This window comes from Procambarus clarkii, chromosome 6 (assembly GCF_040958095.1).
Source record: "Procambarus clarkii isolate CNS0578487 chromosome 6, FALCON_Pclarkii_2.0, whole genome shotgun sequence".
In the NCBI taxonomy this organism is placed as follows: domain Eukaryota; kingdom Metazoa; phylum Arthropoda; class Malacostraca; order Decapoda; family Cambaridae; genus Procambarus; species Procambarus clarkii.
In genome coordinates this window covers 26,204,608-26,231,971 of record NC_091155.1, presented here as the reverse complement: position 1 = coordinate 26,231,971, position 27,364 = coordinate 26,204,608, and the positions used below count along the sequence as shown (strand labels likewise).

Genomic DNA, 27,364 nt, shown 5'->3' with positions numbered 1-27,364 from the left:
ACTTTAGTTTACACACACACAACTATAACCTGCAAACACTAAACAGAGTTCTACTATGCTATAATTTAAACAGCTTTCATCTTATATACCCGCATTTGGGTGAGGTGATATGTTACAACAGTTTTGGATGAGGTGAACAAAACTTTCAACACAAGACAGAACACGAAACAATGGGTATAAATAGGGTAAATTAAAGGGAAGAATGGAAGTAACTGCAAAGGGCCTATTAGCCCATATTTCTTGATGCTTCTATATTGGTGCGGAGTCTTGAAGTGGGTAGAATATAGTGGGTAGAAGTTAAATATAAATTTCTTGGCTTAAAAAAGACTACCAGGAGAGGAGCATCATGAATACTAAGGATGCTAGACAGTAAATATATACCGTAGTGTCATTAGGAAAGATGCTTCAATCATCAATCTACATTACTTGTCCCTAGGTTTTAAGAAACCCTTGATTAGATACCAAAAGCAGACAGTATATACAGATATAATGGTACACACATGGGTTTCCTTCAATATTGGTTCAAGTAGGGGAGTACTGTAATTTTATAAATTCCTACTTTCAGTACACGTAAAGTGATTGAAGAGCAACTTAAAGATCGTAGATTCTTTTATGTTTGTCTGGTGTGCCATATATGTTCATGCAGGGTGCATGAGCAGCCAAGTGGCAGGTCACTTGAATTGAAAGAATAGTCAAATTAAATCTAAACCTAAACATTCAACAATTAGCTGGATAACCTAAATTCAAATGAAATCAAATTTAAATAAACTAATCTCCTAAATTTTGTGTGAAATGAAACAAATTTTATCATGCAAACAGTCTACCACTATAAATGATCCACATCAAATTCCTTCATCCTCAAACCAGGCAAGTATTCCTCCCCACAGGAACAGAGGAGCTACCACCTCTTAACACACATTTGTAATACTCTAGTAAGAGTGTAACACTCTTACTTGAGGGTGCTTTTAGAATTATTACCCATTCCTTTTAGTAATAAAAAGGAATGGGTATTAGTCTCGAGCACTATTAATTAAAATGGTCCGTTCCTAACAGTATATCCACATGACCCATATTAAAAATAAAAATTCAATACAATTGTGCAAGTCATTTCTAACCTGAAAAATATTTTTTGATTGTTGTAATGCTTTTGAGAGAGAGTGATAAAGCTTCATCCCAACGGTTAGTATTGAGGTTGGTTTGCGATGCTATATTTTCCTGAAATTTCAGCATTGATTTCAACACACTGAGTAGATTAGTAAAGCATGGCTTGCTAAGATAAGAAACTCTATTTATAGAAAAGAATACCACATAAATAATTTGCAAGGCGAGATAAATGTTGAGTACTATTGCTGGAATTGCATTTAACTGTCTGCGGTATGTCTCTCTCTGTCTTGATCGTAGTTTTTTGTTTATATATTGCACATATCTGATAGAAAGACTTTTACAAATATTGGCAAGAGCTGACTGGACACTTGAAGCAACTCTCTGAAGGACAGATACTACCTCAAGCTCTGGCTTTGGTCTGTAGAGGACTTCATAACTGACATTGCAAATATGAGAAAGAAAATCTTTAATTTGATCAAGGCTTTTGACTTCATGCTTACTGTCAACAGAAGGTATAGATACCATCTCTGGTAACTCTGAACTGTTTTTATTTTTCCAGTCATCATAACCCAGCTCTTCAAAGTCCACTCTTTCCCATGTTAACCAGTTCTTTAGCTGAGACACTGAGGAGACAAGTTGATCTTGAAGTATGGCACTTGGGTGATAAATGCTTTTATACTTCTCAATGCATCCACTTAGCTTTGTTAATAAAACAATTAAGTTTTCTGATGCTTCAATTACAGAAAGAGATTCCAACATACTATTAGTGCATTTCTTAATTTCATTATCATCTGTATCCCTTTTGATGTACATATCTTTTAGATAACAGTACAAATCATCAGTTACAGGATCTACCAAATTAACACAGTCAATATTGTAATGGCTACATTTCATTTGACTGCAAGTACTTGTTCTTTGCATTTTAGACCTCCAGCTACCAAGGCTCAATACAAGCAGACAGAGGTACATAGTACTCTGAGCTATATTTTGTGGTAACTCTTCTAGTTGAACCTCACCATGGCTTATTCGATCTCGTACACGAGGACCTTGCACAAAATTCAGAAGATCCTGAAGTGCTTCATTGAGCTTTTTGCCAATAATGAGCAAAGTATGATTAGTATTTGATAACTTTCTTGCTGAAGCAGATATATGTGACACAGTTCCATGTTTAAAGGGAGCACTGGTGTTATTCTCATTGATTCTACATAATAAATTGATACTGGCATAAGATTTCTTTGTACTCTGATTAAGTTTTCCATATTCTACAAAATCATAATTTGATTCACAGATACAAGGATCGAGAATCTCATTCAAAGTTATATATAATGTAGAATTTTCAGCCGTTAAAACTCTTTTCGGCATTTCATTAGCATATGCAAAGAGACAACGCAAAGAGCACTCCATGATTGGCAGAAGCACTGTTAAAGTCGAGCCCCACCTGGAAAAAAATATATCAACGATTATAAACATTTACCTTTTGGGATACAATAAGTTATATAAACATATATTGTTCATTCATTAACTTTTAAATGCAAAGGTTTTGAACACGCTTGTATTCTTGAATCTGATATTATTGAACATAAACTCAACTTTATTTTTAGTATAATATAAATTCAGCATATAGTAGTAAATCAGCTGGTTTCAGTTGCCCCTGGAAGCATAACTATAGGTCAAGCAAATGAGAGTTTCCCCGCTAGTGGTGCTCATTCTGTAGCACTATTTATTAGTCAACTTACTGAAGCTTCTTAAACTTTACAAATAGGAAATATATCTTTCCTTATTGCAAGCATATTGGGGGAAGGCTGTTTCAGTTACATCTTAGGCATATACAGCAGGTGCTATTTCAAAATTCAATATTTTTTAAACATTATAAAAACAATAGAGATATTTTCAGTATAATAAAACAAATTATTGAGAATGTTCTGGTATCATAAATAGTTAATAGTACTGTACTGTATAAAGAGTACTGGTGGCTGTATTGTAAAACGTATGACTATTTCAAATTATTATCTTGTTCTGTATCATTATTATCATGCATGTTAGTGGCTTTGCAAGAATGTAAAAACATCAATCCTATATGTACTCTCATAAACCCAATGTACCTTCTTGTATATATATAAATAAATAAATAAATGTAAAATATTGATAACTTTCTTACTGAAACAGATATATGTGACAATTGCATGTTGTTTCAATGAGGCTCTGGTATTATTCCTATTGCTTCTACATAATAAATTGAAACTGGTATAAAATTTCTATGTCTTGAGGTTATCTTGAGATGATTTCAGGGCTTAGTGTCCCCGCAGCCCGGTCCTCGACCAGGCCTCCTTTTTGTTTCGCAGCCCGTAGCAGCTATCTATTTCCCAGGTACCTATTTACTGCTAGGCAAACAGGAGCATCAGGGTGAAAGAAACTTCCCATTTGTTTCTGCCTCCATCGGGGATTGAACCTGGAACCTCAAGACCACGAATCCGACGGGCTGTCCACTCAGCTGTCAGGCCCCTAATGTATGCTATCTTACCTTTTAGCAGTCAATAGATCAAGAGCTTTCATCCATGCTGGAATCATAATAGCTGGTACAAGCGGTGACTTGATTATCAACTCTTCCATTATTATTCTTGGTGGGAAGGAAACATTTTCAAATATACTGCTAAGACAACATGCCTGAAAAGATATTAGTCTCCTTCAGGCATGTTCCAGATAACAAACAAAATGTTTGATTTTGTAAGTGCTAATTTTTTCATAAATCTGGAATTATTGTGACAGTATGATCAAGTATGATCTTACCTCTTTGAATGATACAAATGGCCTACAAGGAACATTTGTAATCTTGCAGTCTTTGAGGAATCTTCCACAGTCTGCCAGAATAATAATGATGGAAGCAACAAATGCTGGATTTGCCTCACAAGGGCTAAGGAACCCATGCCATGCAATGTTGCGAAGATTTATGCCCAGTACAGAACCAAGCAGAATCTTCAACAGAGTGATCTTGGAAAAAACAAGTTTGATTTATTTATACTGTACTTACAAAATAAGATGATTCAGACTATCTTTGCATTTATATTTACTTCTTGTTTTATAACTTTACAAATCTCAGTGATGAGATGACATTTGCTATAGAAGAGAATTATTCTTTTAATGTACAGCATATAAGAAATCAATGAACATCTATAAATAAAGCTATAACATTAGCACTTTTAAACTTTATCACTTGCTCAAACAATATACAGTATTTACATACAAATTTGGCAGCATAATATTTATTGCAGGATTCTGTGTTGCTGTATTCATTTTATTTCTTTAATTCTTAACCCTTTTAATTCATTATCACAAGTAACCATTTGCTTTTTGTTATCTGTCATGCCTTCACCACTCTGCATCACCTTCATTTTTCCTTAATAGTTTGAAGCAGAATCATTATACTGTATTACAATATTTACTTTTTTTTTACCATGGGTTGATGTTTACCCATGAAGATAGAAAATGTGGTAATGATAATACATTTGTGTATGTAGTCTTGTTAATTCCAAGGTTCATATACTCAGATAGTTTCCTATGCCATATCAAGTGATGGAGACTAAGGAAAGGGAAAAGATTGGCATTTACTTTCTACACCTAGAACTGAGGGGTCTTGCTCAGAAAGTCTTGAAAGAAAGACTATTCACATGGTTAACATAAACATTCTGAGTTGCCAAGACAATGAGAGAGAAATATGAATCGGATTAGTTTGGGAAAGCATAAATAAATAAATGTCAATAGATCTGGGCAGTGTTGGATGAGAAATTGGCAAAGGCTGGCTACAGTATAACAAAATAAAATCTTAAATTTACTTATAATAATTAGCCATCCATTCTGCAATAAATTACTAATATAAAATGAATTAACACTGTATCTTACTACTTACCCTTGTGTTTCCTAATAATGTCAGCAATTCTGGTGTAGCAAGAAGGTCTCGGAGTAAAAATGGCACTTGTTCGCGTTTCATGAGAACTAGCTGAAAGTAAACGTTTCATTACCTAAGTTATATCTAACATTTATATCATCAGGAGAGCACAAATACTGTACACACACACATGTAATATTCTATTGATTAAAGAATGTAATGATATACTGTACAGTACTGTATTAACAATAATGAATTCTTCTGTATTGTGGTCAGCAGAATGCTGTTTTCTTCACTCAATATAAATGTTTCACAGCTTATCAACTAAACAATCAATATCTCACAAAATACAATATACTGAATATAAATACAAGTTTGTTTCCTAGAAAATGTATACAATGGCTAAGAATTTACATGTACAGTATAGCAATTATCATAATACACTTTCAGGCAAATTTACAACTATACTCTGTGCATTACATCAAATATTTTGCTCTTGCCTTCACTGTTTTGGTACACCCACAACCACTGAACTCCATAAATTTACAGAAAGAAAAACATTCCACTTTCATAGAATTTCATGCCTTCTAATGTTCCTCATAAGAAACTAGGCCAATGTAATCAAGATAATTTTCATACAAGAAAATTTATGTAATGTTCCTCGGAAAGCTAATCCCCATTCAGCATGAAATTACATCGTTGTACTTTAACACTTTCGCGCTATCTGAACGCGCCGGCGCGTCCGGTTTCGTCTAACGTAAACGCATAGTGGACATAAAGTTATGTCAACTTTTAAAATATTTGTATAAAATTCAATTTTTATCCGATTTACTTTGGGTTTGTTTTAAACTGCGCGCTATGAGGCTCTCTTTCTCACCACTAGGCTGCATGGTACAATAAGTTCATGAAAGGTGTGGATAACTTCGATCAAATGGTATTTTGTCCCAAACGGGTTGCAGGTGGGTGACTTTAGCCGTTTATACTGGTAATGCTTCCCCCATATCATGTATTATATGCATATGTCTGTTTAGGGAATTTTATTCCGATCAATATACAACCAAAAATAACTGTGTGCAACAAGTATAAACTTGACAAACATAACAAAAGTAAAAACATTTCGTGTGTGTTTGACGCTCACTGATATGTTCCAGCGTTGTTTTATATTTGGCGCTATTCTAACTTACGCTTTGTTGATATTTTTTACCTATGGGCACATAGAACATTCTATTGCGAACACATTGACACAAAAATGAATGACGTACATAGAAAATTAATGTCATGAGAGTGAAATAAGTATTAACTTTCAAAGCGCCGTGCGTCGTCCCGTCACCGATACCGGGTAACAATTTCACCACTTCCCACACTCTTGCGGGCGGGCCGCAATCATTATTCTACGCTTATATTCATATCACCGTGTTGGGAATTTCATTGCGAGTCCATTGATACCAAAATTAACGCTGTAGAACAAGTGTGGAGGTGATTACAATCCCAAGAGTAAAAACATTTTGTTGCTGATGGGCGCTCACGGCGAGTCATCTTCGTAGTTATTTATTTGGTGCTGGTATCCCTATACGTTTCGTGACTTTTTTACTGATGTTCTTATAGAGAATTTTATTGCGAACACGTTGGTACCAAAATGAAATACGTAGCATGAGAACTAAGGTCAGAAGAGTAAAAAGAGTATACACATTTTTGTTTTTACGCTTAAGCGATAAAAACGCAGCGCGCACATTCAGTTGGCTGAGTGACCTTTGCGGAGAGCGCGAAAGTGTTAATATGGCATTTGTAGACTTTTTAATTTTTCAATACAGTACAGGTACAGTACTTTTTTTTGTGAGGTAATCCTTGCAATTGCATTTTCCATCATGAAAACAAGTTTTAAACTGATTAAAAATTAAACTCGCACTTTCATTGAACAGGTTGCAACATAACAATAATCTTCAGCTTATTCATTCTGCTTCATCTGACAGTCTCTTTGGACAGTGCAACCATTGTCAATCGCCTGATAAAATATTTTGTGTGTGTATCTTATCTTTTCACCAAATTGTTGACTCTTGAAAAAGAAAACTGGATTCCATATTCTGTGGCGATATATTTTCTGCACAATAATTTATGAGATCCGCAGTGATCTTCTACTCAGCTGGATCACTACTATAGTTTAACTTCAAAGCCACTTATGATTTTTCATAAGGTGTGTGTTACTGCTATTTCATCTATAAGAATTATTACTTCTGAATAAACCCAACTCCCTTCTATTTGTATTTCATTTGTTTTGGTTTAGTACTGAAAACATTTGTTTTGCTTTATTTGGCAGCTTTATCATATATTATTTCTGGTTTGGATAGATTGGTAGAAACAGTCTTGTTTTCTTTTGTATCTATAGCTATGGATATAGCTGTTCACCTAGCAGTAAATAGGTACCTGGGAGTTAGACAGCTGGTATGGGCTGCTTCCTGGGAATTTGTAATAAAAAGTAGGCCTGGTCGAGGACTGTGCTGCAGGGACGCTGAGCCCCGAAATCATCTCATGATAACCTCAAGAAGATGGATTTGAGTAAGGATTCCTTCACCTTTTGTAATGCCATTCTATTTTGAATGACATTCAATTGAATTTGCCGAAATGCTATGCGTATTAGTGGCTTTAGGTATTGTATATACTAGCTCTATCTATAAATCTAACATTATGTTTGTAACTCATCTTCGATGTATGTACTTTTACCTGAATACAAAAAAATTGAAATTGAAATTTGAAATTTGAAATTCTACTATTAAAGTAAAATAGTTAGTAATACTGTACATGAACCAATAATAAATAAAAAAAAAATACAGTAATTGTTTTCTAATTCAGTTCCGTACTGTAAAAATGAATAGGCAATGTGCTCAGTTATGTACTAGTATATTGTAATTTTTTAAAAGTACAACATTTATGACTTAATGATGCACTTCATAACAAAACATAGGCTCAACTGTAGCCAAGCAGCCATAGGTGCAGTGCTGTAACAAACTCCATGTCAATCTACTGACTGGATTCCCTTCATATTGTATATATGATGTGTGTCAGGAGCATATACCTATGTCAAAACAACAAATAAAGTATTTCCAGTAATTCACTAAATTGTATGTTGTTAAATTTGAGATCATACTCTGTAACACTGAATTTAAACAGCCCAATTTTGTGCAACAAGAGGTTCTGCAGGAAAGCATCCCTCACACTGAGTGAGGGGACTACAGTACAGTACAGTACTGTATAAATGTAATGTTAGGAAACAACCAATATTTACATTTCCTAAAGCTCTCTCAGTAATGGCGGTGATGGTGAGGAGGCCAACAAGATGATCGCTGCTGCAGCTTCCCTCGGATATCTCCTCCAGGCAAGTACAAATTTCAGCACCCTAGAGAAATATAATAATGAAAAAGACTAACTAATGACCGAGAAACCATTCTCGGAAAACTGTTATGTATATTGTGCTATTTTATTGTGGTTTTATATTTATAAGCGTCTCATTTTTTTAAGTTTGATTACAATACATGTTCTACTTTAGATAGAATTTTCAAAGAAATATTTGTAAACATAGTACCTTATGAGTCCATTGCAGATATGGATGCAAGATGGTACTATAATCATCCAGTGTCAACTTTCTTATTACATTATGGCAGTGACTGAAGAGTGGAGCTAACTTCACAACAGCTTCAGAAAACCATTCTTTACTCTCATATTCCTCCACTATATCTGAAAATAAATACAGTATAAATAATAATGCTAAAAATATTTTGTCAACTACACTACTTGAACAACACATCCAATGTTACCCAGTACTGTACCTTGTAAGATATTTTATTAATTTTGAAAATGAATGTCTATAAGAGGATAATTAATTTATGTTAGCTTACACAAATATGACAGTCACTAAGAATTTACATCTTTTGATCATTGCTTTTCTTGAGAATTAATTGCAACTCCTTCACTGTTTACATCTCCTCACTCCTTACTCTTAATAACCTCAAGTTTGTCCATCACCTTTTCTTTCATATCTATTCCAAAATGTTGTTCTTTTGTACAGTACTGTACTGTACTGTACTCTTATTAATTTTGCCTCCGGTAAAATATCTAGGCCAAAGATTATAATAATAATAATAACAATAATACTGTACTGTAATAATAATAATGGTGAGAAAATCCATAGGAGCTATGATGAGATTTCGAACCTATGCGGTGAGTGCTCCCAAACACTAGCTCTAGACAATTAGGCCACAACATGATCTGTATGGTTTGATGGCCTAGTTGTCTAGAGCGTGTGCCTGGGAACACCCACTGCATAAGTTTGAACACTCATAACGGCTCCTACGGATTCTCTCATTGATGAATCACGATACCTGTAGTGTGATTACTGTGTAATAATACAGTAGTAGTAGTAGTAATAATAATAATACAGTAATAATAATAATAATAATAATAATAATAATAATAATAATAATAATACAGTAATTTTTATTTATCAAATATACTGTACAGAACATGACACAGTGGTTGATTAGTTGTTACATAAAATGCATATTTAGACCCTGGAATGAGCTCTCAATTTATATGAGAACCACCCAGGTGTGCACGAAACAAATTAAAATAAAATTTTCTTCTAATATTGTTAAAATGCATCCTTTCATCATGGAAAAATTTAAATAAATCCCAAAGTCACTTACTTTGTCTGTAGTGAGCGCTAAATTTCAAATGGCAACATCAAATCTTGATCGCTCACACAGCAAATGCTGGGCTAGGTTGCCTCCAGAGTGGAAGGGGTGGAATTGTGAGCATTTAACATATGGGTTTCTTTATCATGTTTTAAATGTTTGAAAATTTTCAAGTGAAACTATATATTGTGCTGTCTATAGCAGAATTTATATCACAAACACATATCAAAAGAGGTTGAAACATTGATATGCACAAATATAATTCTGTAACTAATATGTGTGGTACATTATACAGTATTCTTAAAACAATAAAACATACTCTTTTTAGCTGTTATCACACAGGATTTGCACATTATATATAATTATCTACATGTTTATGCACCATTATGGAACCACAAAGCAATTCTCATGAGTATGATAAGCTGGCATCTATTTACTAGAGGCCTGAAGAAGCAGATGCGAGCCCCCATGTATCTGCAGTGGTTTTAGATATGACGCTAGACCTAAACTTAACGCTGGTTGATAGGTGCAGCTAAAGTGTTAATAAAGCCTCTAGTATGCAAAGTGTTTCAGTCGTAACTTAAAATAATTCAGTTAAATGATTCATAGGTCAATGGGGTAAACACTTAATACTAAACAAGAAGTAACCTAACATATAAATTGTTCAAGATATTTAGCAAATGATATAAAATATTTAGGTGATAATAATAAAAGGTATAGACAAAACAACTCATACTCTATAACATCCTATAGAGAATTATGCACCATTATGTCTAGATACTATGTCCGGCACTATGTTAGTGCCGGACATAGTATTTAAAATTTACAATACCAGCAAAACACTAAAATTAAAAATTTTGGATGAAGAATTGCAAGAGAAATTTGTTACTTAATGCTAACAAGATACAGTATCTCTTAGTTTCTCTTTTAAACTGGGTGAGAGAAGTACAGCTTCAATCTTATTTAGGGAGTTCATTCCACAATTGGGGACCCTTGATTTGCATATCATTTTTCCTTTGGTTGAGTCTCTAGGAATGACAAACATATTAATATATCGTGTGGTGCCTGTTACAGCTCTCTGGAAAACATTTGAGGCCAGGATTAGTATACTGTAGTTCAGCTCATAATTACCATTATTGGCAATAATGAACTAACAGAAAACACCTATTATAAACTAAGTAGTAAAAAGATCTAGATATTCTTTATGGACTTGTGGGAATGTTCCTACTCATTCCTTTACCAATATTGATTAAATATTGATAATACTTTATCAATAAGGTATGTAAAGCCAGACTTTACACTGTGCTAATATGAATGTACTGGGCAAAAATCAGAATTTGTACAAAACCCTATACATCCTTGTATATGAAGATAACTGAATGATGGAAGGCCAACTTGTTGGTGAATGAAATTAGTTGCCTGTCAGTAGCACATAATCACCTCATCCACATAAACTTCTCTTTGCCTGTCACATCAACCAAGGAATTCACTCTGGAAGTAATCCCTTGGTTTTAAAAAGTATAGCATCTTATCTGATAATAACATTAAGTAAAAATTCTCTATATTAGTACAACAGATTTGTATATCACAGGCATATGAAAATACAATAGAAAGTAGAAAATCTTCACGTAAGTGTAATAGGGATCAGTGGAACATTTTCAACAAGTGATATACAGTATACATATGTATTCTTTAAGTATCAGCTACAGTTTTGCAAAGACAAGCATAATATCTATATGATTCATCAGATGTATAGCCTATGGTATACAAATACAGTATTTAAGAATTAGTGTACCTGACAAAACTTCTTCTAGTTTCCCAAAAGCAATTGTACAGTCCTCGTTGAGCCATGATTGAGTATCAGAAGAATCCACTTGATCATTGCTAACAAGAATTGCCTTCTGGAGCAGGGTTTTTACCTCTGGAGAGAGGAAACTCTGTTGACTCCTGATCCATGCCAAGCTCATTGCAGAATATTTATAAAAATATCAGCTGCCATGTATTAGGGCTCATTAGTCTGAAATATAATGTACATATAAGACTTTTTAAGCTAATTCATTACATCATGGAAAAGTAATTACAGAATATCAAAAGAATGCATAAAGCCAAGAAGACATATGTGGCTATTCCAAGTCATGAAATAAAACAATCTCTTCTGATTCATACAAAAAGTTTTGCAATAAATCCAATACAGTATAATTATTTCTTAAGAATAACAATAACGTTGAGTGTCCAGAGATCAGTGGCAGGAAGCACAAAGGCATATCAAGGTCCCACTAGCCAACAGCAAGGATGTCTGTAACACCACCTAACCAGATACTTGTCAGGCCTAGCTGTGTTTAAATGCCAATGATGATAATACAACTTATTTAAAAATATACAGATGAACATGATACAGTGGTTGACTAGTTGATACACAAAAAGCATATTTAATAAAGCCACTAGTAGTTTGGGCATAACTTAAAATAATTCAGCTAAATTATTGATGGGTTAATTTCAAACTCAACAAGCATGATAAAGGACTGAGAACAGATGCTTTTTCACCCACAGGGTTATAAACCCATGGAACAGCCTACCTGCTGAAGCCATAAATGCCAAAACTCTGTTAACTTTTAAAGTACAACTGGAAAAGATCATCAAGGCAAATTAGGGGGACCTTCGACAAGCCACCGGCTTCCTGTCCTCATCGAGGCCACTAGTGTTAGTAGCTCTCAGGTAAATTCAGGTAAATGGGGTAAATATTTAATGCTAAACCTGAGTTCTTAAAGAAATTTAGCAAGTGAAATACAATATTTAGGTGATACTTAATGACGAATGGCATAAGACTTTTTAGTACAGGTATATATTTAAAACGTACAATAACAGCAAACCACAAAAATGTCATATTTTGGATGAGGAAATGCAAATGAAATTTGTTACATATGATGTTAATTAGACATTTGTCAGTTTTTCTTGATCAAGTGATACACATCATCTACTGTGCTTTGCATTACAAAATTGTAAGGAACAGTGACATATTGTAAAATGCTATCTAAATATCTAGTATGAGGTAAGCTGCTAGTCAGCTACTGTAACTTAGTTTGTTAAAAGATGTTATTGGATTTGGGGCAGCGACAACACAAGGCCGTGTGTATCCCATAGTGCAGCAGTCCCTGTGGTGCAGTGGTAAAACACTCGCCCAACACTTCGCGTGCACTTTGGCCTGGGCTCATATCCAGGCCAGGAAGGATTGACTGGGCCCCAATCCCTAACTTGTTCACCCAGCAGTGAATGGGTACCTGGTTGTTAAACGACTTGGTAGGTTGTATTCCAGGGGAAATTAGGATTAATTAAGGACCAGCCCGAAACTCTATGTATTATAGTGGCTTTACAAGAATGTAAGAACTCTTGTATATGTAAATAAAAAGGTTAGTATCATGAAAAATCTTTGCGTCTAAAACACACACGATCTAGAACACTTGTTCCACACATCCTGGAATTTGACGCAAATGCCAACCCATGTGTCGGACCAGGGTTGCCAGATTCAAATTGCGGAAAGTAGCGAGCTGACGGTCTAAAAGTAGCGAATTTGTAATAAAAGTAGCCCAATATTTTTTGAGTGAATGATACGGGTTTCAAAGTAATATATTTTGATATATAGAGTATACTACACGATGTTAATTGTTTTATTAATATTATTTCTGTACATACACACACACATATCATATATATATATATATATATATATATATATATATATATATATATATATATATATATATATATATATATATATATATATATATATATATATATATATATATTGATTTTTTGTCGCGAGAGGTGGATAGTTCATTAAGCATCCCCTATTCAACCAGTGAGTGGTGGTTTATTGTGCACCCCGAAGCCCAACAAGTTGTGTAAACGGAACCCGACCAGTTGTGTAACTGCAAGCCTAGAATGAACGAACCGAACAAAACTTCTGAAGCACAACCACGCACGAACCGAAGCCCGACCATGCACAACCCAAAGCCCAAATGACACCCCCGGAGCCCGACCACTTACGTATCCGGAGCCCGACCAGTTGTGTCACCGGAGCCCGACCAGTTATGTAACCGGAGCCCGACCAGTTGTGTAACCGAAGCCCGACCAGTTGTGTAACCATACCCCGACCAGTTGTGTAACCACAAGCCTAGCATGAACGAACCGAACAAGCAACATCTGAAGCACAACCATGCACGTACCGAAGCCCGACTATGCACAACCCAAAGCCCAAGTAACACCCCTGGAGCCCGACCAGTTATGTAACCGGAGCCCGACCAGTTATTTAACCGGAGCCCAACAAGTTATTTAACCAGAGCCCGACCAGTTGTGTAACCGGACCCCCGACCAGTTGTGTAACCACAAGCCTAGCATGAACGAACCGTACAAACAACATCTGAAACACAACCATGCACGAACCGAAGCCTGACTATGCACAACCCGAAGCCCAAGTGACACCCCCATAGCCCGACCATTTATGTAACCGGAGCCCGACCAGTTGTGTAACTGGACCCCAACCAGATGTGTAACCAGAGCCCAACCAGTTGTGTAACTGGAACTCAACCAGTTGTGTAACTGGAACCCGACCCAAATGCACCCAACCCCATATTTGCGTAGTCAAATATATTGTGAATATTTGAGTTTACCTGAAAAACTGAATAGAAAACCACAATCTCACCTAACCGTCTTAGTTTTTGAAGATAATAATTTTATTGCTTCTTAATTACAATTAGTACTTAACCTATAGCTATATTGATATTACAGTTTTATAAAACTAATAAAACAAAACTAAAATATTTCAATAAATTGTAAAGGAACTCAGGATATTTTAAAATTTTGTATAAAATCTATATTGTTTAATAAACCTGAAAAAGAAATTCCTGATATTTAAAACTAGTACAGTATATAGCACATTAATGCTAAAATCTTTGTCCTAAAATTCTGAGTGTCTTTACAGAAAACAGAGAATTAAGTTAGGTGAGGGAGCCGGTCGGCCGAGCTGACAGCACGCTGGACTTTTGATCCTGAGGTCTTGGGTTCGATCCCAGGTGCCGGCGAATAACAATGGGCAGAACTCTTTCACCCTATGCCCATGTTACCTAGCAGTAAAATAGGTTCCTAGGGGTGGAGGCCTGGTCGAGGATCGGGCCGCGGGGACACTAAAGCCCCGAAATCATCTCAAGATAACCTCAAGAAGGGAGTTGGGTAAATGTAACAGCCGCACAAGTGTAATTATGCACTGTTTATGACAGTGAGATTTGTACTTATTACACTTAGTATTAAATCGTACTGTCAATTCGGAGAATGGGTTGCATTAGTATGATTGACTTGATACATGCAGCTCTTGATAAAAATGAGTTCCTGTTCGGTTATTTGTGGACCTGCGTATGGCTTTTGACACTGTCAACCACCAAAACCTTCTTCTTAAATTACATCATTATGGTGTCAGAGGACACTCCCTGCAATATACCTCAAATCTTACCTTACTGACAGGCTCCAGTATGTTTCTGTGAATAATTCAATTTCTTCCACCCTACCCATCAACATTGGTGTTCCTGAGGGCAGCATACTTGGCCCTCTCCTCTTTCTCATCTACATTAATGACCTTCCAAATGCCTCCCGACACCTCAAACCAATTCTATTTGCTGACGACACAACCTTCATTTATTCCAGTCCTGACCCCTTTGCTTTTAATGTCACAGTGAATACTGAGCTAAATAAAGTCCATCTTTGGCTAACTGCCAACAAACTCACCCTCAACATTGACAAAACTTTCTATATTTTGTTTGGTAATACCCAAATTTATAACAAAATAGATGGCAAATTCCTTGGCGTTCTCATTGACCACAAACTGAATTTCCAGGGATGCATTCTAAATATATCAAAAAAAGCTTCAAAAACTGTTGGCATTCTTTCTAACATCAGATATTATGTACTTCGCCCTGCCCTGGTGACGCTCTATTATTCCCTCATCTATCCTTATCTCAACTATGGTATTTGTGCTTGGGGTTCCACTACCCAAAATCATTTACGTCCTCTAATTACTCAACACAAAGCTGCTATTAGGACAATATCCAACTCTGGCCCCAGACATCACTCGGTACCCCTACTCAAATCTCTGAATATGTTAAATATTAGTCACTGCACATCCTCTCATGTGTATTATATATATATATATATATATATATATATATATATATATATATATATATATATATATATATATATATATATATATATATATATATATATATATATATATATATATATATGTTCAGCGTAATTGGCATTACGCTGAACTGTAATGCCAATTCTGACCTTAAAAGCTTCATTGAAGGTTGTAACAGAACCCATGAGCACCACACCAGAAACATGGTCACTGCTTGATCGCAAGCGGGGATTTTTCTGGCGGGGGAGAAAGAAACAATTGCGCAGCGCGTCCCGCGGCATTGCGCGGGCAGTTTGGGGCCGTATAAATACGGGCGCACACTGGGGCTCTGCCTCACTCCGCCTGCCCTCGCCGCTGCCCTCGCAAATCCCCACCCTCCCCCCCTTTGCAAGCGGCTGCTTTTGTAACCCCGTCATGCTTTGCACAGTTGTCCCGTTTGTCTCCCCACTGCATGTGGGAAGGGGGGTGCAGCGCCGGTCCCCAAGTGTCCCGCTGTCCGCAGCTAATACTTTGCCCAGTCTAGGTGCTAGTAAGCCCTACTTGTAGTCACACCCCCTTCTCCTTATCCATTAGGTCTTTTACGGCCTCTTGGCCGGGTACATTACGTGTTATGTGGTCTCTCACTTATTAGTTATTCTTTGTGTCCTGCCTGTTATATCCTAGTGTTATATAATTACTACACATTTGCACTCGGCCTTAATTCTAGTACCAGTTAACCTTTAGGTTTCTGCAGAATTAGTTTCCATGTCACTATAGGCTAAGGTCTCATACTTACTACGGGTGTACCTTTTAAGTTAAATCTAGTCCTCGGACTTGGAATTGTTACTGTTAATTCTTACTTTATATATTTACTTTATATATTTTAATATAAACGTTATATAGTCCTTAAATTATATATTTTGAAACTTTATATATTTACATGTTCAATATTAAGTTTAATAATATCAACTTTGTTATAAGTCTATAATATAAACCGTGTTTAATATAAACTTTATATAATTACTTACTTTATATTTGAACTTTATATATTTACATGTTCTGCAGAATTTAATCTTCAATAAACTTTAACGCCCCATACTGCCAGTATCTTTCTCCCCCTGGTCAGAAAAAATACTTTTTGGTATTCCAAGTATTCCAAGAGTACGACTTAATCAAACTAGAAATGCTCTACAAATCAAGGGACCCAGAATGAGGAATGACCTTCCCAATCATGTTAAAGACTGTACCTCTCTCAACCAGTTTAAGATAAAAACTAAGCACTACCTAATTAACTCCCTGTAAGCTACCTTTATGTCAACCCATGTCTGTTATTTTTTTAAACAATGCTGTTTGTCGACCAAATTGTATTTTTGCTGTTTTTCTGCCATGTTCCCACTTTTTTTATTTATATATTTTCTCAACACATTTTATACTTTAATCTCAATTAGTATTAAGTTTTAGTCTTTAGTGTTTTTCTTGCCCGAAACGCTTTGCGTAATAGTGTCTTTAGGCATTGTATGTACTAGCTCTATTTATAAATTCATCAATATTTGTATTACCCCTTGTATGTATGTACTTTACCTAAATAAACATTTGAATTTGTTTTTTAATAAATTGTTCAGTAATTTAAAAGTTTTGCTGAGAGCAGACTGTCATATGTCTGGTCCCTGTGGCCCTCAAGCGTTCTTGGCACAGGAGCGGGGCTGTAACTGCTTATTTGTGATTGATGAAGATTAAGCCACCCAAGAGGTGGCATGGGCATGAATAGCCCGTAAGTGGAAGATTTTTTTTGGAGTGAATGTGATCTTTGTGGTCGTGAAAGGATGTACGCGGGTTACTTGTTTGTGTTGCATCTGATCCTAAATAATCATAATTGAGTTTCTTAACATTAATAGCCCAAATTAGCACATCTTGCTTTTAATTAAATTAGCCTAAAAAGTAGCAAGTAGCGAAATTAAAAATTTGGGAGCGCGGGGCTCTCAAAAGTAGCCCAATTCGCTATTTGTAGCCCAATCTGGCAACACTGTGTCGGACTCCAAACATATTTGTTGTTGTTGATTGAGGGTCGACGAGTCCGACGCCAGGACCACAACGTTAGAACAGTCGAGCACCCGAACAAAATGTTGTTGTTATTGGGTTATGGGTAGCTACAGCACAGGACCGAATTTTATTTATTACTTAATAATAATTAATAATAATTAGTAATAATAATAATAATAATAATAATAATAATAATAATAATAATAATAATAATAATAATAATAATAATAATAATAATAATAATAATTTATTAACTTAGGTATAGGCATATAATAATTTTTTATTAACAGCTTAGGTATACACAGCAATGTGCTGCTACCCTATTCTATATGAAAGATTACACAGTGTAAATAAAAAACTAGCTACTGTATAAGTACATCTAATATTCACATCTCACAAGATGGTTAGTCATACATGGAATCAGAAGAGAAAATACCTGCCTCAATACAAATATATATATATGTATTATTTTTATTAACAAGCTTAGGTATATACAGCAATGTGCTACTTCCCTAAAATATATGAAAGATTACACATAGATCATGAATGTGTAGATCAAAGATTATGAATGTGTAGATCAATTCAATTTCTTTCTTTATTATGCACCCCATACCTATTCCGTGGGCGGTGGTGTAAAGGATTACAGAGGCACATAATCGGTTCAGGAACTGAACCCTTTAGTTCGTTTAGCTAAGCAAATAATAATTTTTGACGCTAGTTGCAAAATTATTAATGTTATATATACATGTACGCATTCTCATACATACATGTACATATATATATATATATATATATATATATATATATATATATATATATATATATATATATATATATATGTATATATATATATATATATATATATATATATATATATATATATATATATATATATATATATATATATATATACGTATACATATATACATACACATACATATTTAATCACCCACACAAATACACACATCAATAATCTTTTGTGTCACAAGTGATTCAACAAGAGGCTCACAACAGTCACTATACAAGGCACTTTACATCTATGGTGAGTCACACAGTTACTAGTCTTGCTGCACACCCACCCAACTGGGCGGCAGCTTTACAGTCATGTGCTCCACACCCACCCAACTGGGCGGCAGCTTTACAGTCATGTGCATGCATTACCTACAGTAAGCAAATTTTGGATACTTCGCTGAGATTTCGGGCAGCACATCATTATGAATGAAGTACTTACACATTTCTTGGACACTATTGATGGTGTTATCTCTAAATTCCGCAATTTTTTCACATTCCATTATATAATGAAGCAAAGTATGCGAATAGTTCTGCTGACAGAGTTTACATTTAGTAAAATCTACATCAGCGATGTTACAAATTCCCAGAGGTACTTGTAGCCGAGCCAAAGCCTAGCAGTGGTAACATGTAGAAGTCTGCTAACATTATTGGATGACCCATAGACGTGCGGTTCTTCCTACATAATAGAATGATGAAAGAAGGAGTAACTGGTGTGAATTTCACTTTGCCTCAAGTCTCCGAAATTAAGTTGATGTTCCTGGGATATTGCTGCCTTCAGGCTGCTCAAAGGCAGTCCAAGTTGGTAATCAACTCCCTCTTTACGAGCAAAAGTCTTGGCCAACTCATCAGTTCTATCATGCATTCGGAGACTAATATGGGAAATAATCCACAGGAGACAAACTCTGACTCCATCATTGATTATTTCATTATATCTGTGTCTAGCTTCAGAGATAAGCACGCCACAGTTATGCCTTAGGGAGCTGAGGGCAGTCAAGGATGACAAGGAATCACTTACAATTAGCGTGTCAGCTTTGGATTCATATACGAGCTCGAGTGTAAGGATTATGGCAACCATTTCTGTTTGAAGAGTGGAGGCCCAGTTACTTAGACGCGCTCCACACTCACGGGAGAAGGACCCATCTCTCCCTGTCACAACTGCGATCAAAGATTATGAATGTGTAGATGAAACACTAGCTGTAAGTTCACCTAATATTCTCATCTCACAAGATGGTTAGCCATACATGGAATCATGGGAGAAAATACCTGCCTCGATACAAAAAACAAATCAACTCTGACTAAACAACAACTTCATGATTTTCACAAGCGCTAAGCACTGAATCATGGAAACATTATATTATAATTACTCTTGCCAGTTTCCACAAGACTTCTCTCAAACAATGTCTTTTCCTTTTTAACGAGCTTAGGTATGCAGAATTGCCCGAAACGCTGTGCGTATTAGTGGCTTCAGGCATTGTATGTACTAGCTCTATGTATAAATCCAACATTATGTTTGTAACTCATTTTCAATGTATGTACCTTTACCTGAATAAACATTTTGTCTTATCTTATCTAGATATTCACAACAATGAGCTGCTAAAGTAGCTGGTCAATTCTTTTACATATGGTTAAGAGTTTCAGCTCCACCCTCAGGTTAATTATTCTTGTGCATTTGGGGCTTGAGGAATTATCCTCAGGACTTCATTTTGAATGTTCTCTAAAGCTTTCAGCCTATTACTAGGGCGATTAATAAGGTGCAGGGCACGGTATTCCACTAGTGACTTGATGAATATCATGTAGAACATTCTAGCATATTTAACATTTATACCAATGTGCCCATGGTAACAGAGTCCAATTCATTGTACTTCATCTCATGTTGGCCTTCGAATGCATGATAGAGCTGATGAGTTATCTAAAGAATCTGCCTTTAATGGAGAAATTAAGTATAACCTTGGATTGTCAATAAGCAGTCTGAGACCAATAGTACACCAAGAACTTCAACAAAGTCTTGTAGCTCTGAGGCAAAGTGAAATTGACACCAGTAATGTATTATGCAGGAGGAGCCACATATTTATGGATCATCCAATAAAATCAGCAGACTTCTAGATGTTACTACTGCTCGGCTTAGACTCGGTTACAAGTATCTCTGGGAATTCTCATTATATGCTGATGTAGACCTGACCAAATGTAAACTGTGTCAACAAAATTATTCGCACACGCTCCGTCACTATGTGATGGAGTGCGAAAAGATGCGTTAATTCAGAAACAATTCTATAACAAATGTTCCAGAGATGTGTAAATATTTAATTCAAAATGATCTGCTGCCAGAATTATTATCCAAATATCCCCCAGTTTGCTAACTGTAGGTAGTAACTAAGTGATTGTAACCAATCCACCGCTGCCCACTGGATTGGGAGGGGGGGGGCGGTGTGCAGGACCGGCTTAATTTAGAAACTGTGCTTGTGGTCGATCTCGAACCCAATGATGACGTGACAATGTGTATTGAATTTTGTAACTAGCTCATCAAGATTGTAACTTGCTTAGCTAAATGAATTGTGGGGTTCAGTCCCTGAGCCCATTATGTGACTCTGTAACCCTTTCCACTACTGCCCAGAAGATGGGTATGGGGTGCATAATAAATATACTAAACTAAAACTTTCCAGCAAGCGTTTTAAGAGGACTTAGCCTTTCTCTAAGCTTAAGCTGTAGTTCACTTGCAATAAATTAACTTTGATTAAATAATAACTTTACGATTTTCAAAAGAGCTAAGTACTGAATAACGGAAATATTATATTATAAATAGTTTTACCAGTTTCTATAAGATTCCTCTCAAATAATGTTTTTTTTAACAAGCTTAGGTATACGCAGCAATGTACTGCTACCCTATTCTGTATGAAAAACCACAGTGTAAATAAAAAACAGCTACAAACTCATCCAACATCCTCACCTCACAGGACGGCCAAGTTATACATGGAATCAGGAGAGAACATGAAATGTAAGGCTGCTCTATTAGCCCCCACTAGCAAAATCTGGGTACAGCACAAGAATATCTTCCAATATTCCTGAGTGTATGAAGTAATTACAGAGCTCAAAGCACCTCATACCATTTGGTCTGAAGTCACTGATAACAGGACAATCACAGATATAGTGTTGGAGAGTATGTCCTAGCTTTTGTTCACATAGTTTACAATTGGAAAGTTCACAATTGGGGAATTCATTGCTTGTAGACACCTGCCATAAATATCGATATCCCAGCCTAATTCTGGCAGTTACAATGTCACACTGTCTAGTGGATGTTTTATGCTGCCAGTACATATAATTCTCGGTTCTAAACATGTCATAACTCTTTACACTCGTGCTTTCTGGCCTTTGAGTGTCAGTAACTGCTCTTCTGTCTTCCCTAATTTCCTGAAATATTGCGGTTTTTACAGCAGAGATTGGAATGCCCAAATCTGACTCAATTTCAGGCTTATCACATGCAGTTTTAGCTGCCTTGTCTGTGTCATCATGCTCGACAGTACCTATGTGAGTTGGTATCCATACAAATGAGACAGAAACTCTTACTCTTTGCATAAATAATAATGTTTTATAATGGATGTTACAACATTCCTAGTATCATTCCTAGTTGGGTTTTTAGGGGCCTGAAGAACTTTGAATCACAGAAAATTACTCCTCCACTGTTCTTCAATGCGTTAGTGCCAAGTTGTAGTGCAGCTAATTCTGCATGTGTGGAGCTGAGCCAGTTATTCAGTCACACACACTAGTGGTCTGTGTACATATGTTGTCTTTGTATATTCTACAGGCAGCTGCAGTGCGACCTGTTGACATTTGAACAGACCCGTCAGCCTAAGCATAGTGCTCGTGAAGCCGTTAGTTATTAATGTAGGAATCAATGGTTTCAAGTGTTGTTTGCTTTCAGGAATGCTGGGTTTTCCTTGCTCTTTTTGCTGATGGGCTTGTAAGACACTTGTATTTCGGGGTACAGATATAATGGAATATCATTGGCTAGTATTTTTATTTATTTATATATACAAGAGTTCTTACATTCTTGTGCAGCCACTAGCACACACGGCGTTTCGGGCAGGTCCTTAATCCTTTGTTCTCCAGAATACGACCCCACCAAATCGTTTAACTTTACTATTGGGTTAAATAGAGGCTACAGTTAAGGATTTGCGCCCAGTAAATCCTCCCCGGCCAGGATACAAACCCAGGATAAAGCGCTTGCGGAACACCAGGCGAGTGTCTTACCACTATGCCATTGGGACCGAGGTACTTTGCATGCAAGTACACAGCTACTCAACCAGCTTGCATATATGTTGCCCGCTGGTGCGTTGACAACACTTTCCCGCCTACAAATAGCACTAGTCAGTTGTTCTTTAAGTGGTAAGGATGATGTTGGACCTCTCATCACCATTACACTGTTACACAGAAGGTAGATTTATCTACACAGACCTGCTCAATTTATACCCATATGGTTGGGAGTTTCAGCTTCTCCCTCATGTTGATGATTCTTGTGCATCTGCCGGCTCCAAGAATTATCCTCATGGCTTCATTTTGAATTTCCTCTAAAGCTTGCAGCCTAGTGCTGGGGAGATTAAGGTGCAGGGCATGGTAGTCGACGGTTCGTTAGTTCACTTTTTTATTGTTTGCAGATTTGGATTTTTTTGTTGGCGGATTTGGAATTTTTTTTATTGACGGATTTGGAGTTTTTTTTAATTTGATTTTTTTGTGAATTTGAAATTTCTTGTTGGCGGATTTGGATTTTTTTTGTGGAATAGCAACATCCTGTTCGACCAAGCTCTCACAAGTCAAGTCTGGCCCTGGGCCGGCCTGATGATTTTTTTCTAGTAGTTGGATTTTAAAACAGTTTTTGGTATTTACAAGACGACTAGGCCACAGCGTGTCTTTGAATACCCAACGCATAGGTTCGAATCCTCATCACGCTCCTGTGAATTTTCTCATTGATATATGAGATATATCTCATATATCACTTTACTGTGATTTCTCTGTGTATTGAAAAGGGAGGCATCAGAGGTAGAATTCCTGGAGGACAGAAGCCAGAGTGCATGAAGGGAAGTGTGTTCGGCTTCAGTGGAAGCCTCGGGAATCCTCGTGGGTTCAGCAGAACCCCAGATTGCAATTTTGTTGACCATGTTGTGACCCAATCGTCTAGAGCGTGTTTGGGAATACCCAGAGCATAAGTTCGAATCCTCATCACGGCTCCTGTGGATTTTCTTCTTCTTCTTCATTATTATTATTATTATTATTATTATTATTATTATTATCATTGTAAGATTCAGCCTTGCGGCGACAGTGTATATAATGTGGATGAGACCCACCGGATACACATGTAAGCTTCCAAAGATAAGAGTAAGAGATACTCACTCTGAGACTTGAGCTCTGGCGTCATCCCACGATAAACAACCAGGATTTCCCGTGTTGTGACTTTACACCACCCTCCCTAGCCATCTCCCACTCCCCACTCTAACCTGTACTCTCCGTTGCAAAGTCTTTGATATATTATGTACGCAGAGATAACCAAAAATTTATCCTCCGTCTCCTTATACAAGAAAAGTTTAGAAAGGTCTGGGTATTTCGAACCTTCCGAGTCATGGGTGAGATTGTGCTTATATATATATGCCAGTGCTAACTTAAAAGTGGTTACTTGGAGTGGGGTTTAGTGCTTTATGTCCTACTTAAAGTAGCCTTGTTGTACCTTTTGCTTTATAATATAACTTTCTTGGCGTTCGAATTCTTTGTCGATTCTCCCCTTACACACACACACACACACACACACACACACACACACACACACACACACACACACACACACACACACACACACACACACACACACACATCGATGCTGGGTTTGATATTCGCCAGGAAAGAACTGGAGATCGGTGACATTCAGTACCTTCCCCCTTGGGTAAGAGCCACCGTGCCTTTTCGGAAATTAAATATGTAATGTATTTAATTTATATGCATATATGCTTTGCTTTATTTTCCAATTTCAGAATTTATTTTAAATACATGGATAGCGAAATATTAAAGAAATTGTTTACAACCTTTGTGAAACTAAAGTTGGAATATGCAGCTGTTGTATAGTGCCCCTGTCTCGAGAAGCACATCAACAAACTGTAAAATTGAAATTGAATTGAAATTGAAATAAGTTTATTGAGGTAAAATACACACAAAGGGATGAGGTAGCTCAAGCTATTCTCACCCCATTCAGTGCAACGTGTTAATATATACATAGACACACATCACAAATACAAACTGTAAAAGGTGCATAGAAATGCAACAAAATGGCGTTCGGAACGGAAGAACAATGCAAGAGTTAAGAGGACAGGTTAGAGATGTTAAATATGCCAAATATCTATGTCCGATAGAAGAAAAAAAAATGCGATATGTACAAAATAGCAACGGGACTCTACAAAATTGATAATGAAGAAGTCTTGAAACCTGGAACTTCAAGAACAAGAAGTTATAGATTCAAGCGTAGTAAACAAATCTGCCAAAAGAACATTAGAAAATTCACTTTTGCGAACAGTGGTAGACGGTTGGAACAAGTTAGGTGAGTTAGGTGGTCGATGCCAAAACCGTCAATAAAAAAAATAGTTTCAGTATTATATGACAAAGAGTACTGGAAAGACGGGACATCACGGGCGTAGCTCTCATCCTGTAACTACACTTAGGTAATTACACGTTGGCAGTTACACGCAGGTAATTACACAGACACACGCGTGCGCATACACACGCACACACACAGACACACACACATGGGGGCCTGACAGATGAGTGGACAGCGCTCTGTACTCGTAATCCTAGGGTTTGGGTTCGATCCCCGGTGATGGCAGAAACAAATGAGCAGAGTTTCTTTCATCCTAATGCGCCTGTTACCTAGCAGTAAATAGGTACCTGGGAGTCAGACAGCTGTTACAGGCTGCTTCCTGTGTGCATGTGTGTGTGTGTTTGTGTACTCACCTATTTGTGCTTGCAGGATCGAACATTGACTCTTGGATCCCGCCTTTCTAGCCATCGGATGTTTACAGCAATGACTCCTGTCCCATTTCCCTATCATACCTAGTTTCAAAATTATGAATAGAGTTTGCTTCCACAACCTGTTCCTTAAGTGCATTCCATTTTCCACTACTCTCACGCTAAAAGAATACTTCCTAACATCTCTGTGACTCATCTGAGTTTCCAGCTTCCACCCATGTCCCCTCGTTCTGTTACTATTCCGTGTGAACATTTCATCTATTTCCACTTTGACAATTCCCCTGAGTATTTTATATTTTCCTATCATATTCCCTCTCTCCCTTCTTTTTTCTAGTGTGTGTGTGGGGGGGGGGGGAAGTTGATTGAGAGTTGAGAGGCAGGCCGAAAGAGCAGAGCTCAATCCCCGCAAGCACAACTAGGTGAATGCAACTAGGTGAATATACACACACACAGCATGGCAGGGGTTTTATCCCCAGCGAGGGCAGAAACAAATGGGCAGAGTTTCTTTTACCCTAATGCACCTGTTCACCTATCAGTAAATAGGTACCTGGGAGTTAGCTGCTACTGGCTGCTTCCTGGGGATGCGTGTGTTAGAGAGAAATATATACAGTAGATATAATAGAGGAAAAATAGATTAGTTAGAAAGGCGGGCTCCAAGAGCTAATAGCTCAATGCTACAGATACACATAGTAAATAGATACACACACACACACATTTGATTGACAGTTGAGAGGGGTAACCAAAGAGCCAAAGCTCAACACCCCCGCAAGCACAATTAGGTGAGTACACACACACATACACGGTGACCTGGACAAACTGAAGGAATGGTCCAACAAATGGCTGTTATAAGAGTTTAAACCGACCAAATGCAAAGTAATGAAAATTGGTGTCGGGAGCAGGAGGCCAGATTCAAGGTACCATTGGAATGTATACACAGGTTGACAGTTGAGAGGCGGGACCAAAGAGCCCAAGCTCAACCCCCGCAAGCATAACTGGGTGAGCACACACACACGCTACTTCTTCTTCCTATTATTATTATTATTATTATTATTATTTGTTATTCTATGCGTTAAAAACACGAATGGAGTGCTCAAACACCTTTTGTTTTGTTAATTTATACAGTTGGAATGTATGTGAGCGACGATCCTCTGGGTGGCCGGCCCTGTGGTAGGTGACGGCTGGGCCCCATATATCTGGGTGGTGGGTATTTAGCATTATTATTTAATCAGTGGCTAGGGTGTGGCCCGTATGGCCTCCAACTACCTCCCCGATGTTGTATGAGGTGGGGCGGCGCAGTCATCTTCACGCCCAGCTGTTCAGTAGACAGTCTTCAAGAGAACAGACAGAATGATCTTCACATAGTAGGAACATTTTCCCACTTATTGCGGAATATGTTCACGTTCATTTGTTTGCCGGCACCTAGCTGTATTTTCACGGTTTCCTACATATTTACCTGAGGGCCGCCATCTACTAATGGCCACGACGGGGACAGGAAACCGGCGGCTTATCTAAAATCCGCTGATTTGTCCTGATGATTTTATCAATTTGGATCTTAAATTCTAGCAGTGTTTTGGCATTAACAGCCTCGGCAGGTAGGCCGTTCCATAGGTTTGTAACCCTATGGGTGTAAAAGTAACTCCTGTTTTCTGTCCTGCATTGTGGCTTGGCGTAAGCGTAATACTAAATGAGAAG

General features: G+C 36.9%; 1 protein-coding gene across 2 annotated transcripts; it reads right to left on the bottom strand.

The window, feature by feature from the left end:
* On the bottom strand, window positions 1-13,179 carry LOC123754041 (endoplasmic reticulum membrane-associated RNA degradation protein). 2 transcript variants are annotated; one of them, XM_045736168.2, is made up of 8 exons: window positions 13,119-13,179; window positions 11,468-11,689; window positions 8,565-8,716; window positions 8,268-8,378; window positions 5,009-5,098; window positions 3,892-4,092; window positions 3,626-3,768; window positions 1-2,542 (listed from the first exon to the last, which is right to left on the bottom strand). In XM_045736168.2, exons 2-8 carry the CDS (start codon window positions 11,637-11,639, stop codon window positions 1,111-1,113), a joined length of 2,301 nt encoding a protein of 766 aa, XP_045592124.1. In that variant the 5' UTR covers window positions 11,640-11,689; window positions 13,119-13,179; the 3' UTR covers window positions 1-1,110. The 2 variants fall into 2 exon arrangements, with proteins under 2 accessions (XP_045592124.1, XP_045592123.1); XM_045736167.2 differs by lacking the exon at window positions 13,119-13,179 and adding an exon at window positions 12,951-13,110.
* Between the last annotated feature and the right edge of the window lie 14,185 nt (window positions 13,180-27,364).